At 37.6% G+C, this 16296-nt stretch overlaps 1 protein-coding gene across 1 annotated transcript; it reads left to right on the forward strand.

Annotated features, from left to right (window-relative positions):
- Positions 1-14913: 14913 nt before the first annotated feature.
- LOC138383642 (putative olfactory receptor 8G3) lies at positions 14914-15855 on the forward strand. The gene has a single exon (XM_069468636.1). The coding sequence runs from the start codon at positions 14920-14922 to the stop codon at positions 15853-15855; it is 936 nt and encodes a 311-aa protein (XP_069324737.1). The 5' UTR covers positions 14914-14919.
- Positions 15856-16296: the final 441 nt, after the last annotated feature.

The following is a 16296-nucleotide window of genomic DNA, read 5'->3' on the forward strand; positions in this document are numbered from 1 at the left end:
GGAAATCACCAATGTAGTCCAATCCTAAACTTGTAAAAATAGAATTTAACCTAATATATTTATCACTACTTCATAAGAGCTACCCTGATGAATGTCCAAATTTACCGTGATGTTTACTGCTAAGACTGCATTCAATTATTTCTGTTTTGAGGAAAAAAAGTAGATGTATATAAGAAATAAGAAGGAACATGGAACACGGGAACCTAAAGTGAAATATTCCCTTTAAATATTCAAATTAGTAACCAGAAATAATATTGTTAAGGACTCCAAAAAGGCAAAAACTACATCAATATTCTGAATTTTTACCCCATAACTCCTAAAATCCAATTACATATAGATTTTTACTTTTGAACCAAATAAGTGTATTACGTATTTATATATAAAATAAATTACACATATTTTTATGAAGGCATAAGTGGTTTAATTCATGATTTGAGATTTTCTAGCCCTATTGGCAGTCAGATAACTTGTCAGAATGTGCCTGGCACTCTAAAATCTGCTAATCACAGTGTAGGGTGTGAATCAACAGCACTGGCTATGAACTTGCTGGAAATGCAGAATCTCAAACCCCACTCAGACCTACTGGTTCACATTCTACATTTTGACAAAATGCCCAGCTGTTCTCTGTGCCCAAAACTTTATCACTAATTGATAAGTTTAGGATCGGCAGAGAATCTCACTTGAAGAAAAAAAAAAATGAGACCACGAGAGAAATGCCATCTATAATTGCTTCTTTTCTCAAGAGCTGGTATCCCTGAGAAATGGAAATCTTTGGGGAGTATTTGTTCTGTATTGTGTGGTAGCTGGCATATTTAAATCCGTGATACAGCTGTATAGCACAACCACCAGAACTGCTCAAAGGAGTATGTTTGCTCCCCAGATGCTGGAGTCACATAAACTGAAAGGTTACAATTGTGGATGCTGATTTGTGATGTAGACCAGCGTCGAAAGTGGTTCTGAGACCAGACTGAGGGATGTGCCCTACCCACCTGGGATACAGAACAGAGTAAGTTTGAGCTGTTCCATCATCTCTCTTGTAGTCCAGCTCACAGTCTAAAATTGTACTGTGTTAGAAATTACAGGTGGCTTTCTAAGCTTATATTCAGAAATTCCAATCTATTCCAAGGAGGTGGGAATGTTTCCCTGATGATGGAATCTTTAAATGAGACTTGGAAGAAATAAAATTTCATCAGGCAATTAAAGGCTAGAATTTAGTAAGACTATTTAATCTGAAAGGAAGCCTAAATAAAAATGTACCTAGCTAAGAGAATGTGACATATTCCAGAAACGGAAAGGAACCAAATCTTAACCACATCTGGAGAGTGGCAAAAGGTGGTTGGGATATTCATATTTTATCCTAAAAGCAATAAAGAAAAGCCTGTCTAGTGTTTCTTAAAGTAGATAATCATCTGATTTAACATTGACTGTATTCAATGATTAGGAATAAGCATAACTCCTTCCATAGCTAAGAGCTCAAATCATTAGAATATTTTTCTATATATCTAGTAAAAGATGTATCTTTACATTTTACAAACACCGTATAGAACATCAGTCTTTCTTTCCTTTAAATTCTCAGCAGACATATGATGATGTCTGCTAAATATTCCATTACCTTTGAATGTTTTCAAGCTCTCCATAGTTTCTGTGTGCCTTTCACCCTGTTGATGTCTGTCATTAAAAAGGACATCTACAACTAACTGCAAAACTCCAGATGTAACGTGACTGTTCCAGCCTCATGGCACACATAGGAAATGGTAATATTTTTGGCACACCACCTGGGCATAATTGTGACCCATTATGGCATTTCAGTTTTATGAATCTCAAGTTAGGAAGCCTTGTTATTGTTCTGATGGAGATTGTTGCCCATCCTACTCCCTGGACACTGTATTTCTCTAATGCAATCTGAAACAAATTGCTTTATTAACCATCTACTTACTTAATGGGCTTAAGGAATTATTAAATAACTGAGTCCTTCTTTTTTTCATAAATCATACCAAAAACATATATCCTGTATGTAAAGGATTGGTTTATTAAAGCTAAATTAAGTACTTAAAGTTTTGCACTGCTAAATGTCAACTTATTTATTTTAACTGTCTTCACTGTGGGGCTCCAATTGTTCAGATGTAGTCCTTCAAGACTGAGTTATGATAACATGGGAGATTTTTGTAGACCACAAGTTGTTTATCATCTATACATATCACGATGATACATATCATTTTCTGTTCCTTTTACAATGTAAATAAGTAAAAGGGCTGAAGACAATGTCTTTAAAGTTTCTGATGTTCAATGATCTCAGCTCGCATTCTGATAAAATGATTTATCACATCAAATGTATTTTTCAAAACCTCAGAGGTAGAGTCTATGGTGATTATGTTAGCACAAATGAACAAAAAATAAGATATTTGGAAATGAATAAAAATGACAAGAGCTTCAGGTTCCTCATTCTAATTCAATTAATGACATATTCAAATTTTTATGCGTCTGAGTTTCTACTAACTTTATTTTCATATTAAGCTTCCTTATGGTGAATATTAGGTATCCTTCACTTCAAGTCATTGTAACAATAATATTCTCATACTTCTCAACACAGGCCTATAGAGATGTATTAATATTCATTTCATCTATCCACTCTGTTAGGTATTCCTTTCATTTTTATGTCATTTGTAAATTATATGATTAAGGCATCTGCATCTTGATAAAAATTAGAAAAAAAAAAAAAAAGATAGCGACTCTCCAGCTCTCCACTTGAAGCATGCCACTACACTGACTTTGGTTTCTTAATCCAGTAGTTCCCCAATGTGCTATTGATCAGAATCACTTGTTAGTATTGCTTGCTTGTTTGTTTACTTTTAATTTTTTGGTTTTTGAAAGTTTATATCATTAAAACTATCACTCAAACATTGTGATTCACTAATTCAGTTCTTGGAATAGGAAATCTGTATCAAAAGTTTCTGCAGATGAATTGAGAAAAATTTGAAAGTTGAAGAATAAAAGATTGAGGATATTTTTTACATTTCCAGAAGCAATTTTAAAAAAGAACAAAAATGAAATACAGTTAACATTGGAAAGGAAGGGAGACAGTGGTAATAATTTAACTAAAGTAACTACAAATATAATATAATGGAATGCTAAAATAATGCTCAGAGTTGATAATTCTGGAAAAAGTAATGAGAACAAATTATTTAGATCGATGGAGGTAATCTTCAGAAAAACTAGAAGCAGAAATTGTATATAAAGAGATTAAATTCTCTCTGGGGAATAGGACTAAGAGTGTAGGAAAGGTTTCTCAGGCACTTTTGTTTTTCATTATAGTCATGTTTACATTTTTATGCTCATAATTTCTGTAAATACTGTCATCTCCCTAGATGATGCAGATTATCAGCCATATTAGGAAATACTTGCATTAATTAATAGTCTTTGTGTTCAAATATGTTCTTCTATATCTAACTGTAAAGCAACAAGCTCATATAACTATCTTATCCACAAGCATATTAAGAAAAGCTTGTGTCACTTATCTGTATAAATTAAAGATGAACTGTGTCTATGTCCTGTCTACACTGAGAAATTGAAATATCAGTCTTCACATAATATTACTTTGACTTAAGTTGGATTATAGAAACGAAGGCATTTACTGATTTTTATTGTAAATGTTAAGTGTGTTCAATATAAGAAGAAAAGAGTATAAAATAAATGATAGAATATCCTTCATATGCTATTCATATGACTATCCTACAGATTTGTCTCATTTATTAAAACAGTTCTCTTGTCACTGCAGAGTCTCCTTTGACATTAATCAGGTGACTGCATATGTCTTTGTATCCGTTTTAGATACTATGTTTTGTACCACTGTTCCACTTTGGCACCAACATCACACTATTTTAATGTCATATATTATGTTAACACCATTGACACTTGGTGGCATAATTTGTAGAACACTCTTCTTCAAAAGAGGGCTATTTGGGGCCCTATGCACTTATGTATGGCAATTCACAAAAATACTGCTGAAATTTTAATTGCAATTATATTGAATCTATATGAAAACCTGTTGAGACTAGATGTCTTTACAGTATTGAGTCTTCTAATCCATGAATGTGGTAAATCCCTCCTTTTATTAAGATTATCTTGAATTTCTCTTCATATTATTTTATCATTTTCAGTATATATACATTATACATATTTTGTGAGATTTATTTCTACGTATCTGATGCTCAGTTGTTGCTATTTTAAGTGACACAATTTTAAAAGACTTTTATTTCTACTTGTTGCATCTTAGAAAAATATATTTTAATATAAGGACATATAAACATCAAAAATAAGAGGATAGAGAATGATATGCCATGGAATCACTAACAAAAAATGGTTTTGATATCCTAATATCAGGAATAGAAACTTTAAGTATGATGCATTATTAGGTATTAGGGAAACGTTCCATAATGATAAAGTGTCCAATCCAAGGTTATCCAAACACAAAGTCCTCAGAATCCTAAACCTCCGTATAACCGAAAGCACAGCCCCTAAATTTTAAAGCAAAAAATGTTGATAAAATAAAATGTAAATAGAAAAATCCAAAGTTTGCGGTAGACTCATACATTCTGCTCACAATAGCTATTAAAATAGCAGAAGAAAATCAGCATGCATGTAAAACATGAACACAATAAATTAAAATTCCCTTAACTGAAATGTTCGGAACACACAATTCAGAAAAAAACAGACAACATATTTTTTCAAGTGTATTTCAAGTATTTACAAAAATTACAATATCTTGTAAGATAAACAAAACCACAAATTTCAAAAAGTTAATTCAGAGTTATGTTCACTGATTACAATGAAATTTACAGCCATTTAAAAAGAGAGATACTTTGTTTCATTTATTTATTTATTTATTTAAATTCAGGATAGTACCGGGTATGAACAGTTTGGTTACATGTAATGCATTTGCCTCACTGAAGCCAGGGCTACAAGCATGCCTGTCCCCCATACAGTTTGCTCTGCTTCAATCAGTTGTGAGTTTATCTCCCCCACATTCCTACCAGACGGGAACCCAATGACTATTACTACCATGTGAGCACCTTAGTGTTGATAAATTAGTACCAATTTGATGGCCAGTACATGTGGTACATGTTTTTCCATCCTTGTGATACCGCATTTTGAAGGATGGACTCAAGCTCTATCCAGGATAATATAAGAGGTGCTAGTTCACCATTGTATTTTGTAGTTGAGTAGTATTCCATGGTATACAGATACCACATTTTATTTATTCAATCATGTAATCATGGGCACTTAGGCTGTTTCCACACCTTTGCAATTATGAACTATGCTGCGACAAACATTCAAGTGCAGATGTCTTTATCATAGAATGTCTATTTTTCCTCTGTGTAGATACCTAGCAGTGGGATTACTGGATCAAATTGTATTTCTATTTTTAGCTCTCTGAAGTATCTCCAAATTTCTTTTGACAGGAGTTGTACTAATTTGCAGTCCCTCCAGCAGTGTAAGAGTATTCTAATCTCTCCCCATCCATGCCAGGTTGTTTGGGGACTTTTTGATAAAGGCCATTCTCACTGGAGTTAGGTGATATCTCATTGTGGTTTTGATTTGCACTTCCCTAATAATTAAAGACGTTGAGCACTTTTTTATACATTTGCTGGCCATTATTCTGTCTTCCTTTCAGAAGTTTCTCTTCATGTACTTTGGCCACTTTTTGATGGGGTGGTTTGATTTTTTCTTGTTGATTTTCTTAAGTTCTATGTAGATTCTTGTTATCAGTTCTTTATCAGATGTGTAGCATGCAAATATTTTCTCCCATTCTGTAGGTTGTTCATTTGTTCTAATGATAATTCCCTTGGCTGTGCAGAGCCATTTTAATTTTATCAGGTCCTAATTGTTTATTTTTATTGCTGGTTTGATTGCTTTGGGGGTCATCTTCATAAATTTTTTGCCTAGGCAAATGTCTAAAAGAGTCTCCCCAACTTTGTCTTACAGAATTCTTAAGGTTGCATGCCTTAGGTTTAAGTCTGTTATCCATCATGAGCTGATTTTTGTGAGAGGTCAGAGATGAGGATCCAGTTTCAATCTTCTGCACGTGGTTATCCAGTTTTCCCAGCACAATTTATTGAATAGAGATTCTTTTCCCCAATGTATATTTTTGTCTGCTTTGTTGAAGATTAGATGACAATATGAGGATGGTTTTATACCTGGGTTCTCAGTCCTGTTCCAAAGGTCTATATCTCTGTTCTTGTGCCAGTAGGATGATGTTTTGGTTACTACAGCATTGTAGTAAAGGTTGAGGTCTGGCAGACTGATGCCTCCCAATTTGTTCTTTTTGCTTAAGATTGCTTTGGCTATACGAGGTCTTCTCTGGTTACAGATGAAGTGTAGAAAGTATTTTTTCTAAATCTGTAAAGAATGATGATGGTATTTTGATAGGGACTGCATTAACTGTAGATCACTTTAGGTAGTATGGACATTTTAACAATATTGATTCTACCAATCTATGAGCATAGGAAGGATTTCCATCTGTTTATATCTTCTACAATTTCCTTTCTCACTGTTTTATAGTTCTCCCTATACATTTATGTCACCTCCTTCGTTAAATATATTCCTAGACATTTAATTTTCTTTGATGGTATTGTCAAAGGTGTTGCGTCTCTGATTTGATTTTTGCCCTGACTGTTATTGGCATATATGAATTCCACTATTTTGTGTGTGCCTTAATTTTGAGACTCCTGAGACTTTACTGAATTCATTTATCAATTCCAGGAGTCTCTTGGTTGAATCCTCACAATTTTCTAGATATAGTATCATATCATCAGCAAAAGGTGAGAGTTTGAACTCTTCTGCCCCTATTCGGACACCCTTCATTCCCCTCTCCTATCTGATAGCTCTGGCAAGGACTTCCAGCACTATGTTGAAGAGAAGTGGAGACAATGGGCAACCTTGTTTGGTTCCTGTTCCAAGAGGGAATGCTTTCAATTTTTCCCCCTTCAGCATCATATTGGCTGTGGGTTGATCATATACGGCCTTAATAATTTTAGGGAGGGGGCTTTTCTTCCTACTCCGCGGTGGCGCCTGTGCTCGGAGCCCTGGTCTCTGCTTAGTCTCCTGTTCTAAAGGTATGGTGTTGGCCTTTGGGGTAAAAATCTTTGCCTCCTTAACTTAGTAGGCCGTTTTTTTTTCCCCTTGATCTTTAGTTCTTTGTGTCTTTGAATGTATTCTGCTGATTCCTCACTGCTCCTGGGGAACTTGTGGACACGGCCTGGCTCCTAGGCACGCTCTCCAGGCCTCCGGGTGGCTGGGGACCAGCCTGCTCCACCGCCCCTGGGGCGTGGTGTGTGTCCCAGAGGGAGGGCGGAGAGCCCGACCTGGTCTGCCTCGCGGGGCGCCCTTCCGCATCTTTTCCTTCCCGTGGCAGCCATAGGACGAACGAATGAGCCGCCTCCTAATTTTCCAAACTACCCGTGGGGCGCCACCTGCGACTATGGGCCTGCTGCATGGCGGGACAGAGCGCCAAGGGGCCCGCGCAGCCGCGGTGGCTTCCCAGAACCACCCGGGCGAGGGTGTGGGCGGGGCGCTGGGGCCCAGGCTGGCCTCCAGTGGCGGGAGCTTGTGGGCTGGGAGAATTCTGAATGCTGCAAAATAATCTTTTGGAGTCAAAAAGTCATCCGAGCAGTACTGACCTAAATATAATTCTTCCTATTACTTCAGTTATATTTTTAACTACATGGTTGTTTCTGGACTTCTAGTAAGAATGAAAATTCCTCGGGTTTTCCGGGTAGACAAAAAATATATTAAGATCTGTCATGAAAAGTGATGTTTTCAGTGCTAATTTCTATACAAGGTTTCTTCATTTTAAAATAAGCGAGTAAACTTTCTACTTTTAATGAATATTGAGAGATTGCTTTATTACTGATGTTAAGCAAGTCCATCTTTTGCCTTTAAGATCTTATGTTCTATATTTCTATAAAGTGGCTAGATTTATTATTTACATATTATGATCCTTTTTCTAATCTAATAACATTCTTTTTTAGTATGTACTTTTTTTTTTAAATGGCAAATGACTCTAAGTTTTCAGTTAAGGGGTATCATTATAAAGCTTCCCTTTAAACATAAAATGTTCAAATAAAAACTCAGAAAAATAATTTTAAGGAATGTTCTATCTATGTGTATTTTGTAAAGAGTTTTTATCATAAAAGTGTGCTGGATTTTGTCAAATGCTTTCTCTGTGTCTACTAAGAGAATCACATGTTCTTTGTTCTTCCTTTTATTTATGTGGTGAATTGCATTTATAGATTTGCATATGTTGAACCAACCTTGCATCTCTGGGATAAAGCCCCGGCCATGCATATTTTCCTCCAGTATACCAAGAAATAAATTTTCCAGCCCTTGTGTAGAGAGATATTTTTCAAAAAGCCCAATTTTCTGGAAATTAATAGTAAGCTTCTAAATATTTCACAGGACAAAAAATTAAAGAGAAATTATAAAATATTTAAAACAAATATAGTGATAATTTAAAATATTGAAAAGTATGAGATACAGTTAAAGAGGTGATGATGGAAATTTACACCTCATAAATGTGTGTCAGATGCTTCATAGGGAATTAGAGAAGACCCTGTATAGTAAAAGCAATCTTAAATAAAAAGAACAAGTTGGGAGGTAACAATTTACCAGACTTCAAGCTATACTACAAGGATATAGTAACTAAAACAGCATGGTACTGGTACAAGAATAGAGACACAGACCAACAGAACAGAACTGAGAACCCATATATAAACCCATCCTCATATTGCCATCTGATCTTTGACAAAGCAAGCAGGCATCTCTCTTTTTCCCATTACCAGGAAAAAATTTTTCATATATGACCATCAAGTTTGTTTGTTGTTTGCTATTTTACCTAGATTACATCAACAATGAAAGTACTCATTTTAAGTTTAAAGTTCATCTAAATTAATTTTGATAGATGCATACACTGGTGAAACCAAGACCACATTATTGAAACATTGTCATCATCCCAAAGTTTCTTATGCCCCTTCCCAATCTCCCATATCCACTGCAGTCAGCCCCTGGCCTCATTTCTATCATCATACATAAGTTCTGCTGTTCAACAAGTTCATATGAAAGGAATTGTACAATGTGTACTCCTTTATGTCAAGATCTTTTCGCTCAACATGATGTTTTCAAGATGAATCCATGTCGGCTCACTGGGTCTCTGGGGTCGGCTTTGGTCGCTGTCGCTGCAGCTCTCCCACCCCCGCCAACAGCCTCTGGGGCCTCTGCCGCTGCCATGTGGCTTCCCGACTCGCACATGCTCCCCATGCAGCGCCGGGATGACCCCTCCGCGCGCTTGAGCCGGTCCTCGGGCCCAGCGGCTCCATGGACCCCTCGGGTGCCCATCCCTCGGCGCGTCAGACTCAGTGTCTGGGCAGCCGCCGCCGCCTCACCGGTTCTGGAGGGGCGGAGTGGGGTCGTGGGTGGGGGGCCCACGCAGCCGCCACCACTGCTGCCGCCCTTGGCCACCGGTCCCGGGCGGTCCAGAGCGGCCGGACCGCTGCTGCCCCCCTCAGCCACAGCCTCGGTCAAAATGGAGCCGGAGAACAAGTACCTGCGGGAAATTACCGCGGAGAAGGACTCCCCGGACCCGGCCTTCACTCGCGCCATGCAGCTGCTGACCACAGGGAAGCGGGCCTCCCTGGCCCCTCCGGGCGCCGGTCACCCCTGGGGACCCAGGCAGCCGGGAGCACCCTTCTCATCATTTTTGGGAGCCTGGATCCCACGTTCTCACCTGGGCCCGGGTGCGAGGGTGAATTTCTAGGCTGCAGTGGAGGTCCCAGGCGACTTGGTGGTCTCCTAACGCTAAGATGTTGATGGACAGTACTGAGCTCCCCGCCCCTTTCCCGCCCCTCCCCCCTCCCTCCTCCCTCCTCCCTCCTCTTGCAGCTGCCCAGGTCTGAGTGTTCAGATTCTTCCAGAAATGAACCTTTATCTCCGCCTTCCCCCAAAGGGAAGGCCTTTTTGATCGCGGGTGGCAGTGAGCGCCTCGGCCCAGGGTGCAGGAAGTGCAGGCAGCCTGGCGGGGAGGGGCCGCGGGAGGAAGGGCCGAGGCGAGGCTGGAACGTCCCGGCCAGTGCGCCCTGTCCTTCAGGCTGGGCGGGACTCAGCGGCAACTGTAGCTAAAGTCGATGAGAGGCAGGCGCGACTTGTGGGCATCAGAGCTCGGGCTTTCCAAATCAGATTTCCAACTTCGGCTGGTAAAATGAGAACTGCCACAGAGCCGGAAGGTTGTTCCCCTGTATTTTACAACATGTGTTCACCATCATTCAGGAAGGAGGGAAATAACCCTGCAGGCAGTGAAGTGGGACAATTGAGGGAGGTAAGGGACTCCCCCGTAGTTTCTTCCACGTTCCCCAATGAGATGGACAGAAACTGAGAGAAGTTGCATGATGCTTGTACCTGAAAGGCTTGGTCTTTTTGTTGTTCTTTTTTAAATGTTTGCTTCAGTAGTGAAGTAGATTAGAAATGGTAGTCTTTGTTCTTTCCGTGGACTAGCGCGCCTTTCCTGATCAGCACTGGCCAATCACTTAGTCGCTCTGATTTTTCCCTAAAGCTTTCTATTTGACCCTCGCTTCTAATTAAAATATTGTTTTAATAAGTATTTCTTATGAGAAGTAAGTTTTATTAAGCAAATATAAATTCACAGCCCTCAACACTGAATAAGTGGTTAGACTCTTAGGCAAAGTTGATATAATGGACAGTTCCTTGTGAAAATATCATTTCCCTCTCTTTGTTCTCTCTTTCCCAACGTTGTTAAGGAGTCTTTACCTTTAAGCATAATAAACAGCACGTGGTGGTGGTCAGGAATAAGGACATTTAGATAAAGAACATTTTCCTTTCTTTTTTTTCTTCTTTTTTTTTGAGCCGAGAGTCTTGCTCTTGCTGAGGCTTGTCTAGAACTCCTGAGCTCAAGCAGGGCTCCAGCCTTGGCCTCCCAGAGGGGTAGGATTACAGGCATGAGCCACTGCGCCTGGCCAATAAATAACATTTTCAATGCAAAGTGTAACACGTTCAGATTTTGAACCACTACTGGTTGTGTTCTTTTAAGAATAAGCTGTTTCAGGGCAAGAATTGCTTTTTATCTTTATATTTTTCGTACTGTGTTGCATGTAGCAAACACCAGGTGTTTGGCTGAATCTGAAAGCATGTACATGCAGACTCTGGAATGTCAGACTAAATGGTAAAGGTTGGCTTGATAGTCTTATTTTTTATTTCCTCGAATCTTTAATCAGTCCAGATTAAATGCAAGAGAATAAAATAAACTTTAGAGCTAAGGTGTTGGCTTGGGTTTGAAACTCTGGCCTTTTTGGTTACCTGATCTTGGGAAACTTTCTGGACCTTGGTAACCTCATCTGTAAAGGGGGATGGTGAGTTGTGAGGATTAAATGGTATGTAAAATCACTAGCAGTTTCCTTTGACCTATAGTCATTAGATAATAATATGTCACCAGTTTTCTTCTAGATGTAAATCCATAGTATTGAACAAGGTGTGAAAACACAAGCGATAGTTTGCCTTTTTGACCACATCAGGTGCCCAATGTGTTCATCTTTTAAAAGATAGTTTCTTAGGATAACCACCAAAAACTATTGATCCTTAAAACTTAAATATAATTTTAACTCTCCTCTCACTGCTTACCTTTTATTACTAAGAGAGCGTTCTTTATTTTTAACTTGGACTTTTTTTGTCTTTTTTTTTTTTTAATCAAACTGAAATTTTAATTGGAGAAATGGCACTGAGATAATGTTGATCACTAAAAGAACAGATCTGGGATGTATGGATACTTACTAGCATGGATAGGTCTTAATATATGTTGGGCCTAGCTTTTAAGGTATTTCTGAACGATCTCGAAAAGAGATTACAGTGAGGGCACAACCAATTGTGAGAGAATAAGACTCTGAAAACAGTATTTTAAGCTCTGATAAGAACACATGTAAGAAAAATACAGCTAACACTTACTGTGCAGGCACTGGTCTGAGTATATTAAATACTTAAACTTTAGGATAACACTATGACAAGTTACTCTTAATATCTTCACTTTTACAGATGAGGAAACAAAGGCACCAAGAGATTAATAATTTGCCTAAGGTAAAAAAAATTAGGAACAACATAACCAGGATTTTCAGTTAGTCTACACACTAAATCTCTCTCTCCCCTACTATAATGCCTGCTGCAAATTGTAGTTTAATTGTAAGCTTTAACTAGACAAAATGTTAAAATAAAATCTATTTGAAAGTATCAGAGTGCTAACAGGGCAGTGAAGATGACGGGGTCAAGTTACAGAAGGAACCAGAGAGCAGAGTTTAGCTAGCATTTGGGACTGACTGACTCCTCCAGGCCACCTTTGCCCATTCTCCACAGGGTACCTTAAGACCCACACCACTCTTCCTATACCTCCCACACAGCTCTCCTTGTCCCTTTTAAGGTTTACTTTATTTTGCACTTAGCATCTATTGCACTATATATTGTAATTATGTACAGTGTTTGTTTGTTGATAATTCCTTCTCCTTGTCTAGAATATCAGCTCCAATGAGCAGGGATCTTTTGTCTGCTTTGTTCACTGCTGTATCTCCTGTGCCTTGAAGAATGCTGCCCCAAGTGGCCGCTTACTAAATATTATGAATGAATACGTATTCATCTTCATTGAAGATGGGAATGATGGAAAAATATTGACACAATTCTGAGGGATGTAGATTTTGAATACAGACTTGATATTAGCTTAATTGATATTCCACTATGATGATGAATGGCATTTGCAGACATGCAAAGACTCAACCATCCATGCTTGTTTACTGAACAAAAATAATTCATCTCATTTGTGTTAATATATTTATATAACATATAACATATAACAAACATAAAATGCTGTTATAAAAAAAGATTAATCCATGTTATTGCATGTATCTGTGATTTATTCATTGTTATTAATACTTTACTGAGTAGTATTTCATTCTATGCATATACCCCAAATCATTTATCTGTTCATTAAATAGTTGGGTTTGTTTCCAGTTTGGGGTTTTTAGTAACAAAGCTGCCTTGTACATTTTTATATGTGTCATTGTGTAGATATATGATTGCATTTCTCTTGAGTAAATACTGAGGAATAGAGTTGTTCAGTTATATTCTAACTATCTGATTATTTTCTAAGAAATTGCCTAGTTTTCCAAAGTATTAATAGTAGTAAAATATTACATCTCTCCTCACCAGCTATGATTGAGAGCTCTAGTTGTTGCATATCCTTGTTAAAATCTGGTACTATAAGTTTTTATTTGTTTTCTCTTTCTTTTTTTTTTTAAGACGTGCAAGCATAGCATGTTTGTTAAGTTTAAATAAAAAAATCACAATGAAATATTTTTCTTTTTTTCTATTAGTTTAGTATGGATGTGTAGTGGCATGTCTTTTCCCTTATGAGTAATAAGATTAGTATCTTTTCGAGTGCTTATTAACTGTTTGTATATATTCTGTCATATATCAATTCAAATAACTTTCTTATTTTATTTTGATCTGTTGACTTCATTTATTGTCATGTTGATATTATTTATACATTTTAAATAAAAGTCTACAGTCAGATATATTTATTGTCTTTGCCTTACTCTTAATTTTCTTAATGGTGACTTTGGACATCACATTTTAATTAGGATAAACCATAGTTTATTAATATTATATTAGTTCATATGTGTGTGTCCTAAAAAATCTTATTAGATTAATATATTAAAATTTTTCTTCAGTTATTTTTTCCAGCAGTTTAATAGTATAGTGTTTATTCTTAGATTTGAAATTTACTTCAAGAGTTTTCTTTCTTTAGGTGTCAGCTAGAACATTTTAGATATTCTGTTTCTTTTCTTCTATTCAAGTAAAATTTCTTTGGAATTTTACTTTGATATGTGAAAAGACAAAATCATCAATTTGCTGCTTAAAATAATGGGGGTTACATTTATAATTTTATATTCCCTAATTTTATCACTCTGCCTTTTACACAATCCTAATTCACAAAAGAAAAAAGATGAATGGAAATGTTCAAACATTGTGATTCCTGTTTCTGTATTTTGAAGTATGCAAATATCCCTTACTTTCAAATCGAAGCATGTTGTAGGCAAATTACCATTGTCATTTTCAGAGTGCTAAACTTCTGCTAATTTGATGATGATGGTATTTTATTTGTCCACATTTATCAACTGGTATATCATAGGATCAGAATATGAACAGAGAAACTTTGACTTTAAAGACTGTTCACTTAACCACTACCCATACTGTTTCCCTCAATCACAAGCAGAGGCATTTGGTCCAAGAGCCATAAATGTGCTAACAGTAGGACAATTCAGCCAGTAGATCTACACAGTGAATATCATTGGTGCCATTTCATTTTAATAATAATCATGAATATCTGAAGATGTTATGTACAAACCCAAATCACCTGATATCATTTAAAAACTTGAAAGATGTAACAATAATGTATCTGTTACTCTTGGCAGAAGGTAGCTGCTGGTATTACTAAAGGTTACTGACTGAAACTGTGTCTGCCCTCCTTACTTGGCCTTCAGCCAATTTGACATTTTCTTTGACTATTCTAAGTTTTTAAGTGTGTGAGGATCACCTTAGAAAAACTGACTTAAAGATCACTGAAATGTTCAAACTAAAATATCTATGAAATAATATTTTATTTAAAGTAATGTAACCATTGGATATTAAACTGTAAAATATTTATTAACGAAAATATTTCTTAGGTAAAACTACCCAGAGTTATTATCATAAAGAAACCAAGGAGGAACCTAAATCATGAATCCTCAATATGGGGCAAAGGCAATTGAGAAGAGCAATGAAATCCCTCCAAATACCATGTTTTCTCTCCCTTACAGAAACTGGTCAGAGAGGAAAATGGTAGCAGAAAACTATTCCTCAGTGACTGAGTTCACCCTGGCTGGGCTCTCAGAGCAGCCAGAGCTCCAGCTGCCCCTCTTCCTCCTCTTCCTGGGAATCTACATGGCCACAGTGTTGGGGAACCTGGGCATGATCACACTGATTGGGCTCAGTGCTCACCTGCACACCCCCATGTACTACTTCCTCAGCAGTCTCTCCTTCATTGATCTCTGCCATTCCACTGTCATTACCCCCAAAATGCTGGTGAACTTTGTGACAGAGAAGAACATCATCTCCTATTCTGAATGCATGACTCAGCTCTATTTCTTCAGCATTTTTGCCATTGCAGAGTGTCACATGTTGGCTGCAATGGCGTATGACCGCTATGTTGCCATCTGTAGACCCTTGCTTTACAATGTCATCATGTCTTATCACCTCTGCTTCTGGCTCACAGTGGGAGTCTATACTTTGGGTATCATTGGATCAACAATTCATACAAGCTTTATGTTGAGACTCTCTTTGTGCAAGACCAATGTGATTAACCATTATTTCTGTGATCTCTTTCCACTCTTGGAGCTGTCCTGCTCCAGCACCTACATCAATGAATTACTGGTTCTGATCTTGAGTGCATTTAACATTCTGACTCCCGTCTTAACCATCTTTGCCTCCTACATCTTCATCATTGCCAGCATCCTCCGCATTCGCTCCACTGAGGGCAGGTGCAAAGCCTTCCGCACTTGCAGCTCCCACATCTCGGCTGTTGGTGTCTTCTTTGGATCTGCAGCGTTCATGTACCTTCAGCCATCATCAGTCAGCTCCATGGACCAAGGGAAAGTCTCCTCTGTGTTTTATACAACTGTTGTGCCCTTGCTGAACCCCCTGATTTACAGCCTGAGAAATAAGGATGTCAAACTTGCCCTGGAGAAAATTCTGGATGGGAAATTGTGGTCATGAACAGGATTTATGTCATGTTGTCACATCAGAACAGGACTGAGAACCCAGATATAAAACCATCCACATATAGCCACCTGATCTTTGACAAAGCAGACTAAAACATAGACTGGAAAAAATAATTCCTTTTCAATAAATGCTGCTGGGAAAATTGGATAGCCACATGTAGAAGACTGAAACAGGATCTGCACTTTTTATTACTCACAGAAATCAACTCACGATGGAGGCATTCACTCAAACTAAATAAGCTTTAACTTTTCATCTTTGAAAGGGGAGTAAGGCAAAGACTTTCCCTGAAGGAATACTGTACATAATGAACTCATGATGGATAACAGACTTAAATCTAAGGCAGGAAACCATAAGAATTCTGGAAAAAAATGTTGGAAAAACTCTTCTAGACATCAGCCTAAGCAAAGAAGTTATGAAGCAGACCTGAAAGGGAAT

Source organism: Eulemur rufifrons, chromosome 6, assembly GCF_041146395.1.
Source record: "Eulemur rufifrons isolate Redbay chromosome 6, OSU_ERuf_1, whole genome shotgun sequence".
NCBI lineage: Eukaryota > Metazoa > Chordata > Mammalia > Primates > Lemuridae > Eulemur > Eulemur rufifrons.